The sequence below is a fragment of the Bombus affinis genome, chromosome 14 (genome assembly GCF_024516045.1).
Source record: "Bombus affinis isolate iyBomAffi1 chromosome 14, iyBomAffi1.2, whole genome shotgun sequence".
NCBI classification, from domain to species: Eukaryota; Metazoa; Arthropoda; class Insecta; order Hymenoptera; family Apidae; genus Bombus; species Bombus affinis.
Window position 1 is genome coordinate 7,601,518 of NC_066357.1, and position 16,613 is coordinate 7,618,130.

The 16,613-nt window shown below is 38.8% G+C and overlaps 1 protein-coding gene and 1 long non-coding RNA gene across 7 annotated transcripts in view; one reads left to right on the plus strand and one right to left on the minus strand.

Moving 5' to 3' along the window:
- The window catches only part of LOC126923997 (uncharacterized), a 301,345-nt gene that overhangs the window by 220,337 nt on the left and 64,395 nt on the right, over positions 1-16,613 (plus strand). The window contains exon 5 of one of the 6 annotated variants that reach the window (XR_007713364.1): positions 5,052-5,440. The exons of 4 other annotated variants lie outside the window; for them this stretch is intronic. This is a non-coding gene — a long non-coding RNA (uncharacterized LOC126923997). Of the gene's footprint in view, positions 1-5,051; positions 5,441-16,613 lie in introns of those variants that run through there. One more of the 6 variants, XR_007713365.1, reaches the window with a different exon arrangement.
- LOC126923992 (complexin) overlaps positions 1-16,613 on the minus strand; it is a 324,121-nt gene that overhangs the window by 187,118 nt on the left and 120,390 nt on the right. Inside the window, exon 2 of the mRNA XM_050737984.1 lies at positions 11,626-11,718. Within this exon, the coding sequence (XP_050593941.1) occupies positions 11,626-11,680 (55 nt within the window). The 5' untranslated portion in view covers positions 11,681-11,718. The remainder of the gene's footprint in view (positions 1-11,625; positions 11,719-16,613) is intronic.

Here is a 16,613-nt window from a genome sequence, read left to right on the forward strand (position 1 = left end):
ATACAGCGATATTTATGAACATAATCCCTCTCATGCTTCGTCGGTGATTTCTGTCGTTTAAACTCTTGACGAGAGATTCGACGAATTTTATCGCAGAAAGACACGCGAAGCTGCTTCGTCAAATGATTTAAACGTTCAGACAGTTCCAATTCTGAAGTGCATAACAATACACAGACTGTAACCCGCTCAAATTTGAAAGTAAGACAAGTTGAACATGTTGAGATTTGGAAATACGCAACATGCACATTGTAACTATAAAACGCAAAACTCTGAAAAATATTCAAAGTGAGTTGCGCGTTACGATATTTAATGGGTGAAATAAATCCTTGTGTGGGTTTCATTGTCTCAGTTGTATTAATAGAAATATGAAATTGCGCGAAGATTCGTAGTTCAATTGCACCGATCTGCCTAATTTTGTTCTTAAGTTACTTCAGGACCAATTTGCCTCTTCGTAGAGAATCGCGGATAAACGAGATTTTTCCGTAAAAAGAAGGCTTGACTCGGCCAGAAAATGTTTACAAGGAAGACAGGGGAAGGTATGCTCCTCTATCGGTGAATCGAGAAATTGGAAATGCGTTGGAGCGCGAGAACGAAGGTCGTATATCGAGAATGGGATATCGACGCGAGACTAAGCGCGTGCCGACGATTCAGCCTGTTCATCGATATCACCGCGCGACAAACAATCGTCCCAATTAATTATGCGCCTCGTGATTTATTCGAGGGCCGGTCTAGTCATTTCAACGAGCCATCACGGCGCAGCTGTCTCCCTGGCGCTGACACGAATGCACTTTCGAAAACGATGTACGATACCCGCAGCCCGCGTGTCCACTCGCGTGTCTCGTTCAGCCGATTGCCTGACTAAAAAGTGGAAGCGGCGAATCATACTGAACGTACAGCACATACTAAACGCGTGCAGCATCCTTCGTTTGCTTCGGTTTATCCAATAAACTCATTTACGGTTTCTTAACAGAACACGTCATAAGATAGGATTTTATAGTTCGCGTGAGGACAGCAGGAAATAATTTGTATGAAGGACAAACGTGTTTCTTTTATAGAAAATTTGCATATAAAACGAAACACCCAAAGATGAATTTTATTTACGATATCTGATGTTCTATTCAGTTTCTACCATTTTGTCTCGATACTTTTTTACATACGCGAGATTTCGAGATTGGATTCGATCCGTGAAGAAAGAAATGCATTTCCATTTAAGGAAACAATGTACATTGCACGTATATCGTTAAACTTACAAGAAAAAGAAGATAGAGATACGACAATTCCTTGTCGAATCTTTTTACGACAAATCTTTTATGTGTTTCTTCGTTTCGTATCATTTTTTAACTGCACTAAAAATATGCTATGACTTGGAGCGGTTGCGTTGGATCATTTCATGTGAAAATCAAAATATTCGCCATTGGTTGATTTTAAATTTCATCCTGGCCTCACTAAACTAAGCTATATCATATAAAATGAGGCATTTCGCGAGTTTATCGTTCTGTGTTCGTAATATATTTTCGAAGAGTATAGAAACACAGACACGAACCTAATCTACGATCATGTGTCGAACTTACTGCACGAATTTGCACTACATATAAAGCTTTCATTAATTAATGTACATCCAACAAGGTTCGTATCGATTCTCAATCTTCGTACAATCGCTCGAGCAATTAAAATTCAATTCACTGCGAGCCATTTCTTTTCTCTTGTTCTTCATCGATCGCCGAAGAAGAACCGAGGGGCACAGAAGAGAACGACAACGGTTGGAAAATAGCTTAGAATGGGGGCGGAATAAGTCGCGGAAAAGTTTGTTGGTCGGCTCGTAGTCTTTTGTTTTCTGGCCTTTGTTCGGTCGTAGGAAAACTCTGGGAAAAAAGGTGGACTGGTCGCATCGTAAATAGAGTTCACGTGGGAGTTGCTTTAAATCGTACGACGATCATCCTACCGCGTTTCCCACGAAACACGCGGAACACATTGGTCGACCAGCATCGCAGCTACGCTCTGGCTAGTTCCAACCGCAGCCTGGAGCCGCCATAGTTCAACCCCTGCCCATCGGCCCAGATGCGATCCCGGATACGGCGAGATAATTGATGCAACGACGTGCAGCCTGGCCAAGTGGAACGCGCGACAATCGGCTCGTTAATTGGATTTCTTCTTGCTATCGAATCGTTGGTGACTTAAGATCGTCGCTCATCTTCCCTTAACATATCGGCTGACACGTGAATTTTATTTACTTTGCCATTGGCACCGCAATAAATTGAAATATATTACGTTATAATTAAATTGCTAATTTTTGTGGTAAAATTATATCTTCATGTGGTGAGCTGAAGAAATACGCTAATTTGTATATTTTATACATACAGTTTTATATGAAGAATATGGGAAGAGAACAAGGAATGTCATGAGATAGCTTTATTAAGAAAATTCATTGATATTTTATTCTACTAGACAATGAACGATATTCCATGAATTTAACTGTATAGTGATGAACAAAATATTAATTATTTTCATCTGCGTTTTATTACAGCGTATAGTGAGTGTTCCTTTAACTTTATGTTGAGGAAACATCTTGAACATAAACTAACATCTTGAATATCAACGATACTGTCACGACGATAGATATTTTTGAAATATTCAGAGGCATGAGGAGAAGTTATGTTTAAAAAGTAAAGTTACAAGGTAATGAAACATGGAAAAGCGAAAATTAATACAACCAACGAAGAGATAGTGTGAACAAACAGCAGAACGATTGGCATAAGAGGCCATAGAGAAGAGGAGTGGCAATATGCACACGAGCGGTATTTATGGTGGCTGGATACGAAGATAATTATCTCTAGTATTATAAATCACGCAAATGGTATGCAAATGCCAGTGAATTGTTTCGATTCAAAACGAATGTGCGCAACGGTCATCATTATCGATGGTTTATTGGTTGCGTGAATATTCTATTCCTGCTTATGAGTTGCCTACGTTTTCTAAACTTATTTTATTCTCTCTGTTTTCTTTATGGCTTCAACAACTTCCAAATAACTGAAAAGCGAAATAGCTTATAAACGGATACTTTAGTCGTTCTATAGTAACGATATGTAAATTTGATCAAACTACATATGCGAATTAAACATAGATTAGTAGTGGAATACAACACTTACTGTGTTTTTATGAAATCATCAGAGTATAATGTTAATACATTTTCTATTTAAACATCAACCGATCGTATTAACATCAAAAGTATTTCTATCAGTTTAGAAGACTGTTCTTAATTTGTCTTATAATCAGATTTTTATTTGCATACGGAAGATTTAAGGATTTGTAGAATATGCGAGAATATAAAAAATACTCAAAGCGAAGTAATTCCTACTTTATTCAATAGGAGAAATAAACCTTTATGTAAGTTCCACTTCCTTATTCCTATTAATAAAAATACCTTCTATTTATGACTCAAAGATTAAAGAACCCGAAGGTAAAGAGTCAAGCAACAGAATAATTCCACGACAAGATTTAGTCAATGACGAATGGCAATTTCATCACTGTATACATTCAAAAATCAATTTAATCGAGTTATAATATACCATTATACGTAACTATGACGGTAATCGATAATGTAACATGAAATCGTTGCAGTTTGATTCGTCTGTAATTCAGAAATTAAAATTCTGCTTGTCAAAAATAAACAAAGTATCCAGACACGTTCGAGTAGTAGTTTAGGTCGATAATGTGCGCGCCTTCGTAGGCAGAAGTCGCGAGGTTTCTCAAGCATGGAATATACCGAAAAGCATGGTTCAAGAGCAGGACGAGCGTAAAGGATTAAATAATATTTGCGTTCGTATATAGGAGAAAACCCGGCGGAAGTTAGGTCCGGCAACGAAGTCGCTAATAGCGCTCAAAGGATTTGCGAGGGGATTACGGTGAGCATCGTAGCGAAGTTTCTTCAATCCCAAACATAACAAACTTCTTTCGATGAGTCTCTCTATTCGCGCTGGAAATTCGAAAATTGGAGCGCTCGGCTGTTTTGAAAGTTTCCTCGAAAGAGCGGCGTAAAGGTTGTTACTTATCTAACAGCATAACGTATAAACACCATTAAACTAGATTCGAGATATTCACAACCGTTGTTCACTTAGCATTACAATATCAAACCAACAATTTTTAGCTTTCCATGCCGTCGTGTTGCTTGCCGTACAAACAAAAATTAAAATGAATACGTTGCCTGCCACACGGTGGTCATAGGCGAGCCATATATCACGAAATTTTTCAAAACCAGTAAAGAAAGATAAATTTTCAACAATATGAACGATTTACGGTGGCTACAAAAAAGGTATTCGTGTACATCTTTATCATCCAATGAAACTTAATAAAAAAAGGACAAGTTCTATATTTCACTTGCATAGCACCACATTTTTCTAATCGCCTGAAAATAATATAAATGCTACGAGATTTATTATAGTCGAATCTAATTAACTAATGTATCGGCGCAATAATAAATACGGCGATGTATAAATATATTTTACAACCACTGGAGAAAAAAATGCACAAATATGACAATAATAATATTTCGCAAAAATGAAACGTGACGATATAGCGCGAGTATATTTCAATCTATCGCAGCTCTCAGGACAAAATATACGAAATTCGCGTGCAGCGTTAAGAGTAGCTATTAATTGAATCGTGCAATAGGGAAATCTTGATGCTCTTCGTGCCAATCTATTCTCTTCATAGCAATTCGACATAAATCGAGGTTAAAAGCCGATAGGTGTTCGCAGTTGGGAATATCAACGATTTCAAGTGGAATCGTTCCACGCAGATAAATCCGCCGCGAATGGGATTATTGCGCTCCTTCGAACCGCGAATCCGGTCGAATCTACGAAGACAACGAGTACCGTGAAATAGGGAGATTTCCCGAGGAAACGCCGAATTTTCTGGTGACAGATATCCTGCGCATCCTAGAAAGTAACACGATCCACCATATTTCCAGTAAACTCATCGTTTCGCCCCATTTCACCTTCTGACATCTGTTTATCATGCGAAGCCATTTTGACCCCAGCGCTGTGTGTTCCAAGATAGAAAATGCATCTCGAGGAATGCATGGAGAATTTGAGGGGAAGCTACATCACCTCTGAACGTCGAAGACCAAAGCCATTCGGTCGACTTCCAACAAGCAACCGCACAGCAGCGTAGGTCGCGGTCGATCGATCCACGGGATTTCAATTAACCGGCTGACCGAGGAAAAACCTGCAGCAGTTTGGATGCTCCGGAGCATAGGGGGAGGGATGCTGGGAAAGGAGGCCAGCAGAGGAATTTATATATGAGCCGGTTAAAAGCCACATTAATCAATTCCACAAATTGGAAAGTATAGGAAAGTGATGATGTTACGAACACTGGTTTTTAATTTTATCTCGCGGTTTACCATTATTTATAATATGACATTTTACCATAATTTAACCTAGAATTTTACATTGTGTATCACAATTTACCTTAGAATTTACTATTCTTATTCGTTCCATTTTCTATCTCAATTTATCTTAGAATTCACCGCCTTATGCGTTGAGTGAACTTTTGGAAAGCATTCGTTTCTAGAAAATTGAATATCAATCGTATTTAACGAAATTGAGAAATCAGTTTGAAGACTTTTATATGCATATCGTACGTGTTCTATAAAACATTTTGAAATTTCATTGGCACTGTAATAAGGCACCACTGTCACCATTATATCGATGAAATCTGAAACCTTATAGAAGGTTAATATTCGAACCTAATTGCGACGCACTGATGTTCGTTGTTATTGTTCACACTTTCCCTGATACTCGGTCTAATTCGTTCACCCCTGTTCTTTCTGTCACCCTCTTTGCTTAATCTCTTTTCCCCTATCACCCCTTTTTCTTACACATCGTATAACAGCTTTTTATTCAACGCCCTTCTATCAATTTTTTCCCCTCCTTATCCACTCGATGATCTTCTTCCTCGAAAAGATCCTTTATTCTAACGTTTCTTCTAACACTTTTTCCCCCATTTGACTCTTCTATCATTTCTCCTCCTCTTCCTTCTTGGCTCACCCTATATACGTTCTCACCCCGGTGTCCTATCTTGCATTCAGGTCATCTCCAAACTAATTGCCATTCGATTCATCCACTCTTTGAAGCTTGGCGAAAGTTTCCCACCGCATTTCCCGTTAAACCCCGTCGCACCCCCGAACAAACCACTGGGGGTTTCCGGCACTTGGAACTTCCGTCTCTGTTCCTCTTCACTTCGCTTTGCTTTACACCGTGACGGACAAACTGTGATAATTGCTGGGGAAACGGTTAAGAACCGTGATTCATTCAGAGTGAACCTGTCAATGGTATCGAGATGAACTATTTATATACTTTTGAAGAATTATTGCTATTTATCGAAATTGAAAAGTATTCTAAATATCGCTTTACCTCGACAGAGTTTTTAATGTTGAAAGGCATCGACGGTTCTTGTTATCGGATTTTATATCTCAAAGTATAAACTAACCGAGTCGAGAGCCAAGGGAGGTGAAAATAAAGAATATTCGTTTGGTGAATATATTTGTGTTGAGAAATGAAAAAAGAAAAGGCAGTGAAAACGAAGAAAATTAAATTGCCGGGTTTATTTGAGATAGAAGATAAAAGAATATTAATTTGGACAATTTATTTGAGATGGAAAATGGTAATAAAAATTAAGAATATTCATTTGGCGGATTCATTCCAGATAAAAGATAAGAGAATGTTAATTTGGGGAATTTATTTCAAACGAAAAATAAGAGAGGAGGAAACGATGAATCGAGAATATTAGTTTGGGGTATTTATTGGAGATAAAAGATCGAAAAGAGTACGCGAAAGCCAGCAACATTAATTTCCAGAATTTAGTCGAGAAGAATCGAAAAGGATCCATTGGGATTCCGATCTGTAATCTGGGATTGCAAGAAGAGCAATCTACGCGATTACCAGTCTCAACTCTTGAAATTGGGTTTGTTTTCTGTACACTTCTACAACAGACCACTATTACAAGAAACATTTGCTGATGCGTTTTAACCGATCACGTAGAAGGATCGTACGAAAACGTTGAATCACCCGACTAACAGTTCGATATATCTACTTCTATGTATAATGGTGGACATTGGTAGAGTAGGAGAGTAAAAATAAGCGGAAGAAGTCGCGGTATCGAGATGGTAGGAGGTTGGAAAAGCCACGAGATGGGAAGAAGGATGGATTGATCGCGTCCAAGCGAGTTAAGCTTTACCCGAAGAAAGATTCGAGGTCGGGGCTGGTTCGTTTGACGAAGGTCCCCATTTTCCCATTACGGATTCCCCGTGATACGGTTCGTTCCCGTGGCGTTCGCGGAGGCTAAAACTTTCCCTTAATGACACAAGTTTTATTGCGGGCCATCGTTCAACCTGCCAGCAAGCCGACAAGCCAGCTGGCGACGCGTCGGTTCCCGGCCTACGCTCTGCTCCTCTTCAATTCCCGCTCTAACTAGCCAACTTGTAATTGTAACTCGAATAACAACGATCGAGTGTCCCGTTCGCAGAGCGACGTTTCCCCTAGCCACGCGAAATACGCGTGGTAAAATCCGCGGAAAATTAAACTGGCCCGCTGAAATACGCATTCAGCGTTCTTTCGGCGAAGAAGATCGAGATGGGTATTCTCTGTGCCAGGATCATCCTTTTGAGGAAGGAAGTTTTATCGTCTGCTGCCAGGATTTAAAGGTCACGTGCGTGCTGATTCGACAAATACATTTAAAAAGAGATTGTTATATAGCCATATGAGTAAGTGTGCAAGCGTGGCGAGCCTGTAAAATTTATTACAAGAATCGATTTCCTTTTTCAGTATCCATAATGGTAATAATGATGATGATAAGTAACGCATATATTAATTACTCATAATAGAATATACATAACATACACATTTTAATGAATGTTATGACTGGCAGCGTTTCTAGAAGAAATTGGAACGGCATGCAATCCCACTGGACACCTTGGCAACGTCCAGTAATAGCCATAATCAAAAGCGTCTAAACGTTTATGGTAACTGCCTCGAGCAACTATCATAATTGTAGGAGTCAAAGCTGATTTGCATTCGTTCCTTAATGTCTGTATAAATTTAGCACGGTAGAACCTCGGTTATTCGAAACATCGGTAAATATCGTGGATATTAGTTCGTCTGTGAGACACAAGCTAAGATATTGCAATATTTCCGGATCGTCGTTATGATCTCTGCTTTTTATTTTCTCCAGAAGCGTAAAGTTTAATTCAAGTAACGTATTTCTTTTCAGTTTCACCTAAAGTTAACGTTTAATTAATATCTATGTTTTATTCATCCGATTGTAAAGGATATCGATATATATATATATATATACGCGAACGAAATTACTAACATTAAAAAAATACGCAATTTAGTAGCCCAGGAAGATTAGTAGAGCAAAAATGAGCGAAACATATGTATAATCGAAATTCTACGATTACTATTACAATTTTTATATTTTTATATATTTTTCTTCTGCTGAAGCGCGTATACATCTTTCTAATACTTTCCGCATACACGGACATCTTTCTCCAAATTTCTTCATTCAGTATGATCAGCAACTTCTTGAAAAATTTCATCGTAAAATGTGCCGTTCAATTTAATTTGTGAAAGGAGCTCGTATGACCTAGAAGGTAAGAGGGATTGAAGGAGAAGAGATTGGAACTATGCGGGCGATTAATCGCAAGCCGATGAAATTATTAGCTCTGAAATTTGATTTGCCGCTACCGATTATCATCAAACTAGATAACAAAATTAGTCGTGAATGATATAATCGATCGACGGTGGAACGCTGCATAGGAATTTTCGAGAACTCGATGGCACTTGCAGATGTTTTAATCAAATGCATGTCTGCTCTGGTCATTCGCTTTAATCTCGCGATTGCACGATTAATAGCGCGATATTTAGCCACATCTGCTTCTGTCTTTCGAAATGAAGCACCGATGGAAAAGCATCGTGTTAGACTCGTCGACTATGACCAACTTGACTTTAATGCAGTACATTATTCCGTATAATCGGAAACGTCGGGAGTCGAGCCACGTTTGTCGAGCTTATTAACGTCGCTGGCTCGCTTTGCTTCGCGGCCAAGCTTTTTATACACGTCGCTGACACAGTTACGTGAACAGCATTAAACCAGCGAAGCAACCGGGTAAAGATTCTATTTCGAGTATTATCAGTCGCTTGAGTACGCGTTAAGAAACGATTCTTTTAACTCGGATCGATAAAGTTAAAAATATTTATATACAAGGCGTCCTGTTAATCGCGGCGTAATCGATAAGCAGGTGATTCTAAGTGAAAATATGAATCGGAAATATGCGATACAATGTCTTCGCGTGGCCCTTCGTTTTCGAAGAAATCGAATCGAATCGTTTCTTTGTTGACTGTATCGTGATTGATGGTGCACGCCGCAAAGTATGGTTATTTATGTCGGAAGGACATTTGAGCCGAGCTAAGTAATCGTCGAATCCGATTGCGAACAATTTCTATGCCATCTACCTTTGACAACAGATTATTACTCGGCTCGTTTTTACTGGCCTGATAAATCCTGAAGTATATCGCGCACTTACATTGACGACTCGGTAGACACAGTTTTCTAAGAAGATATCACCTCTGTTCGTCAAAAGGAAAGTTTGTTCAACTAATGTTTATATTCTCGTTTGTAATTATCAGAATTCCGTAGTCTGTGTATATTAATTTATCTTCGCAGATTACCTTTTTCTTTAGAGTATTTTCTTCAGAATATATATCATACAATGTATATAATGTACGTATATTCTGTGACGCATGTAAAAGCTATATAATTATTATATAGCACCTTTCGGTTAGCTTACTATATTTTTTGATATTTTCTCTTGCCGAGCCTATAGCAGGCGATATTTCCTCGTTCTTCCGTTATTACACCAAAGATCAACGATGTTTCATGACATGTAACGAGTTTCGTTATTCCGCGCAGAGTTGAAGATTGAATTTTAAGGTGTGGGAATTTAGGCGAATCAAATAACCCTACCGTACTATATATAGGAAACGAAGGCGTAAGCAAATCATTTTTTTTTCTTTTTTCCATAGTCGCCGATCCACAGGGGGCGAACGGTGCTTCGTCATTTGCTCTAATGCTTTCTTCCTTCCTGCTTCGTGCGAGCGATCAATCTTAATTCGCGTGCTAAATTACCGACCGAAAGACTGATGTTCCCTTACCGAAGAAATATATTAAGACGCGGTGAAACGGTGCTTTTCGCGTGGCCGAACGATGAAACGGCACTTTCCGATCTCACGTTTGCACCATTAATTCGTCACGATCGCGAAACCAAGCCAACCATCGCTTATTATTGCTGTTTTATATCGTTTGGAAAAGGAACGGTCTGTCGATCGGTAATACGAGTACGATGATCATCAGTAGAAGGAACATACGATAAAACCCTCGTACGTGTTCATCTTTATCGCATTTATCATCCACCCCTCTTTGGAATGTACCCATAATTGCAAATTCCGTTCCCAATTTTTCCCATAAGTGGGTTATGAAAGTATTTCAATCTTCTATGAATATGTCAAGTTGTTCGGAAAATCCGAAGGGAATTTTAAGGAAGATTTAAGTAGAATCAGACTTTCTGTCATTTCTAATTTCACGAGTCTTTATTTTTTGAGAAATCGTTGCTTCAATGAAATTATTCCGTTTCTTGTCTCCCATGCCTCTGACATAAGCTTTGCAAAGATTAGGATAAATAATACGAGACTACGGCATATTTGGAGAATGAGACAGATGGACGAGAACATATGCCAGCTACGATTCAAAATTTCTTTCATGTACACACGACGTTACCTGGCTGAAAACACAGACACGGTTTCCCTTCATTTCTCTTCGGTGTTCACCCAAAAGCTGTAGGTATTTGTTCAAATATTTCGATATTTAATAGGAATTTCTAATGAGAACCTCACGGACGTTTTCGAATTACGTAGTATTATGTGTGTTGCGTAAAACAGTTTGTTTCGTAAATAATTGATAATAGTTAATAATTCCCAGAATGATACTAGCCAACTTCGATGCGTTTATTATCCATTCCAGTTTGGAATGTATTCATGAGTGGAAATTTTGTTGCCTACTCATCCCATATAGTTTATTAAAGTATTTAAATAAAATACTTTGCCTGGTAAATGATTAATAATAATTACCAATTAGTAAAATGTTATCTATGTTTCACGAGTCGCGTTATATCTTAAAAGACCTCTACCCGAGATATTTTCAGGCTTGATTCAATGAAACAAGATGCCTTCTCGTTTCGCGGTCGATCGCTTCCGAATCAAGCGTTCTTCGTTAATTCGGTTTCTTGGTCGCGTGAAACCGAGATCAACGATTTCCGCGCGTGAATTAGTAAATTGCCTGTCAGTCAGGCCATTGTAATTGCATTCAATCGTCTTACGTAGCAATTGCTCGTCTCAATTCCCCGATCTGCTTGCCCCGTTTCTTTTATTCCGTAAAAAGCGTTGTGATGATCGAAGAGTTTCGTGTTATAGAAGCTACGCGATCGGTAGTTAATTACTTGCCCCAGAAAATTACATATCAAGGAAATTCTAGAAGGCCAGAAGAAAACGAACTTTCCGATGTATAAAAACTCACCTTTAACTGCGTTCAGCTTGTTGCCGACCATCTGCTTCGCCACGAAGGCTGCCATTTTGGTTCTTGTTGTTCAACGCTCGGCAAAAACCAGATCTGCAACAAAAGATCTTTTTAGTACTGGAATTTGGATATATAGAATCACTCGAAATTTTTATTGTTTTTCATTTTTCTATTTTTTCTTTTTTTTTTTTTTTTAAGGAGAGGATCCCTTAGAGAGTTTTAAAACACTTTGCATCGAATCATAAGTTAGTTCGTCTTTTTAAAGAATTTAACAATACACGTCTTTCAATTTTTCAATGAAAGATATAAATTTATGAAGAAGCGAGATAAATCAGTTGGCAGTTGATTACACGTGTGTATATAGAGCATAGATGTTTATGCGTTTAAAAGAAATTAAAAAGAGTCAAAACGAGCAATTGCAATTCCGCCAGGCAAGCAACAAAGGTCTAACAATAATAAAAATATAAAAAATACTCAAAGAGAGATACTTGTTATAAGATTTAATAGGCGAAATAAACTTGCGTGTATCCAAGTTTCATTTCTTTATCTATATTGCTGAAGGTATGAAATTCGCTTAAAAATCTGCAGTGTAATTACACAGAAAGATATTACGTGAAAGTAAAAGGAATAGCGAAAGTGAGAATAACACTGTATGTGATCTTTTAGAAAGTCAGCAACTTATTAGTTTCAACTTATTACTTACAACTTCAAGCAGACGACTTATATTGCTCGACCTAATATTTTCCATCGAAGAGAAAAATATCGGAGAAACGTGAGGATAAAAATTTGTTGCGCTAACGTCTCTTTTAAAATACAGCAGAGATAATAGCCCGGGGTGGCGTTTATATATATATTGTGAAATCTCTTTGGCCAAAGGGATAACCATTTCGGGTAATAACATTATATGGTTTCAGCTCGTAAATCCTTTTTATGACGTCATGGGAAGTAATACCGACGTTCGATTCGATTTGAAGTTCTGGCAAGTGGCCGCGTAATATAACGGCGAAGGGACGATTTTTTAGAAGGAATGGCACACCCGCCGCGTGCGTTCGCGAGAATTTGCCACGGTTTGTTAAAGAGAACGAGCCGATAGTCAAGGAATCGGCTTTTCGATAAAACGATTCTACCACACATTCGAATAAAACGTTGAAAAATATCCTGAGTCGAACGAGAGCGAGAGATGCCGCCCACTTGCCCATAGGAAGCTGCTTTTATCGCCTGAAACCAAAAAAGGAACGACACCGCGATCCGCGAATAATTTCCAAGTGGTAGCCTGAAAATAAGAAAGCAACGAGATTTCTCCCGTTCCTTCGGGCGTTCGATACAAGTATGGAAATAAATGTCGCGGAACAAGTACGGAACAAGTTCTTCGCGTTGGCCAGAACAACGCTATCATCTTGTCATCTTTTGTTCATCCGCCATGTAGGAGAAACTTGTAAAAACTCGTGTAAATAGCAGGATAAAGCTGTAAGTACGTGGTGTTATTTATTTTTACGATTAATTGAGAAACCTTGCAGCCATTTGACAATTATATTCCGCTACATTAAATCGTCTGTTTAAACACGAATTTACTGCAAGACACATAAGCTCTCCAATGACTTGTAGATGTCCGTGTGTTTCCAAGCGTTCCGATTTTATCCTCGATCGTTTTCCGTAATGTACCATAACATTTTGACGATAGATAGGCAAGTTGCACGGGGAAATATATTAACAGCAACTATTTGAAGTACGTTTGGAAAGTTCGAATTATCGCCGAGTTATTTTCATCTTCGTATTGAGTCGCAGGTTGTAATTTCTGCTCATCGTTCGAGTGAAATAAGAGTCGTTCGATTGGTAATGCAAGCGTTTTTACGCAAAGCGAGACGATCATTCGACTAATAGCCGTCGAGGGGCAACCTTTGCTTGAAATATCACCCCGTGTTCGGTCGTTCTCTCTCCCTTCGGACTTCCTTTCATTTTCTCTTCTCCGTCGTCCGCCGACCTTCTCTAGTCTCTTTCGGTACGAAAATGAAATACGCATCTCGTGGGACGGCCACGTCGATGTCGAATGTCGACGTCGACGTCGATGTCGATGTCGATGTCGATATCAATGTCGAGACGTCCACGTCCCCGGTCCGGTCACGGTAAAAAGTATTTTAATCTCGCGTCGCTGCAATTTGGCAAGAAAGCCGCACGAATTCGCGAATATCGTCCGAGAAATGTTAAGATGAAGAGCAACGCTCGATACAAACGAGCTATCACGACAGATCGTGATTATTCTAAATAAATAATAATTGCGAAGGAAGATTGCTCACCGCCCGTGCAACAATATCGTAAATTAAGGAACATTCTTTTTATTATTTAATTTGTACTTTACAATTTGACCAGCTGGACATTTGGTAAATTTTTCTAACTTAATTGCTAAGTAACATGTGGATGGCTATCCCCAGGGGGATGATACCATCTTCGAGTTTGACTATTTTATTTCTTTAGCGAGGTCAGTGGGGTGTTTTCTTCTTAAAAGGAACATAACCGCGGAGGAGAACATGACTAATACACGAATTACGTACCTGAACGCGCGCGTGTGTCAATTTTCATGGTACTTTGAATGCTTGAAGAATCACTATGACGCGTGTGTATTTCTCCGTACAACGCAACGTATATTATTGAAAGACGCGCGACAAGACTTGCTCGTGTGCATCGTATCTAAGCGCACAACAGTAACGAGATGTTGCTTATCGGCGCGAAAACTGCCATGTCAGCGCGTTGAATAATTTAACGGAAAGCTCTAGGTCACCGGGCCGGTATCTTGTGCACTTTCGGTTGACCTTGCACGCAGCGCCGAGACGAAACCTCTAGCGTGAAGGAACAACGATCGTGTGTAGATCTGCGTTAAAAATTCGATTTCTTTATAGACGTATGGACTACGCGAACGTATAGATTCTGACAGATTGATGGCGCTTTTAGATGTTCAACGTGTTAAATAAATTACTCGGCCGATTGTCAATTATGAATAATATATGATAGTGACAAATATAACGAAGAAACGTGGACGCATGCTATGAAGAAAACATAGAAACGACGAAGAATAAACGTAGGAATAGAAACTGGGCTGAATATTTGGACTGTCAACGTGTCAGGGAACGAAATAAGAATGGCGCGTTTCTATGTTAAACGTAAGAACCAAAAGAATTTCGAGATTAATCGTAAAAAGGGAGAAAAATTACACCATGTCATCATCGTCGGAAGTAACTACATACTGTAACGATCACTTTAGTCGAAAGAGATAATGAGAAGAAGATATTAGCGGAGTTCCCATATGGAACACGAGAATCAAAAGAGTTTCGAGATTACAATCGTTCGAAAGAAAGTACGCTTTTATCCAAAGTAACTATTAGGATGTCGCAGCAATTGCTTGGTTGCTTTACTTTCTTCTTTCTTCTTAATTCTTAACCAAACGTGTTCGAACTATATTCTTGGAAACGAGGCTTGAAATGGAAAAATTGTACTTTACGCTTTTGACTTATTTTCACATGTGGAATAATCTCCTGTTGATCGTTTACTCATCCGTAATTAGCCTAGTCTGTAATTGGCTAACTTTAAGTATACCTGAATTTTCCAAATTTTCCATCTTTTCGAAAATGAAGTGTCGCATGACAAAATTCCATATCTTCGATTCGTTTTCTCACGCAGAATCAGCCTGTCGCCGAATGGATCACAGTTCGCCGGGACATTTTGTACGAATAACTATAACGATCATGTAGTCGGCCGAGATAACAAGAGGAGAATATTAGCGCCAAGTCTATTGAATTAACGTTAACAGAAATCACAGCAAGCGATAACGAGCGAGTTGTAATTAAATCAGGCGTTCCATAGGTTGTTCGCGTTACATCGTTGCGCGATTATCGCATACAGACGTCACGAGTGCAACAGGAATTCTATTCCCTTAGCGACGGAAATGCGTTAATGTCTCCGGTCTGGCGCCAAGGAAATAGAATTGTTAGACGAATCACGGCTGTCGCGTTTCGCTACAAATCGTACGGCAAGCCTTCTATTTACAGCATTCACGAAATATTCGCCGGCTCGTTCATGCGAATTGCCACGACACGAACAAACATCTCGTAAGCAAACCCTCTCCGAAAGAAACTCCATTTCTCATACGACATTAAAGAAATTCCTCTTCTGTATTTGTACGAGGGAAACTCGACTCGGTCGTTTGTGTTCCGACGCCGGATCCATCGGCGTCGCTTATCTGGCGTCTAGCACAGAAATGGTTGAAGCAAAGTGGCTGGTCAGCCGAAGACACGGAAGAGAAAAGATCGATAGAGAGAAATATGAGAGAGAAGAAGTCTTTAGAAGAGAAATATCGTTGAATGGAAGGGGAATACACAGGGTATTTAAAAAGCAGGCTACCGAAATTTGATACTGTGTTTCAGTGTGTTTATACGGGGGTGAAAATATATCGATCACAGGAGTTATGAAATATTCGGTGGTAGTAGATATTTTCTAGAGATTATGAGAATGGACGATAATATTCAGTAGATACATGTACTAATTTTTTACTAAATATATATTTCTAATAGATATCTCGTAACTTGCATATATATTCATGACATTCGCTCAGTGTTAAAAAAAAAATAAATAAATAAAAAAAATAACACGCATATACGACACAAACATAACATTTTTCCTAGGTAGAAGTTCAGCTACTTTCGTGGGTCAATGTAATTAATTAGTATGCACAGCGGTTGCAGAAAGTATTTGTACATCGTTATATTTATTGCAGTATCTACGTATACAGTACATACTAATTAATTAGATAGAAGTATATTAAATTGCGTATTATTTACATAAGAATACTGTCGGTATAAAAATTTGATATTACGAAAGTGGGACGAAAAATCTTAAAAATACATTTTACAGCCACTGTAGACGTTGTTGTATATACAATGATGGTACAAATACTTCAACTGTATTTCTGAAACACCCTATGGAAATCGAGAGAAAAC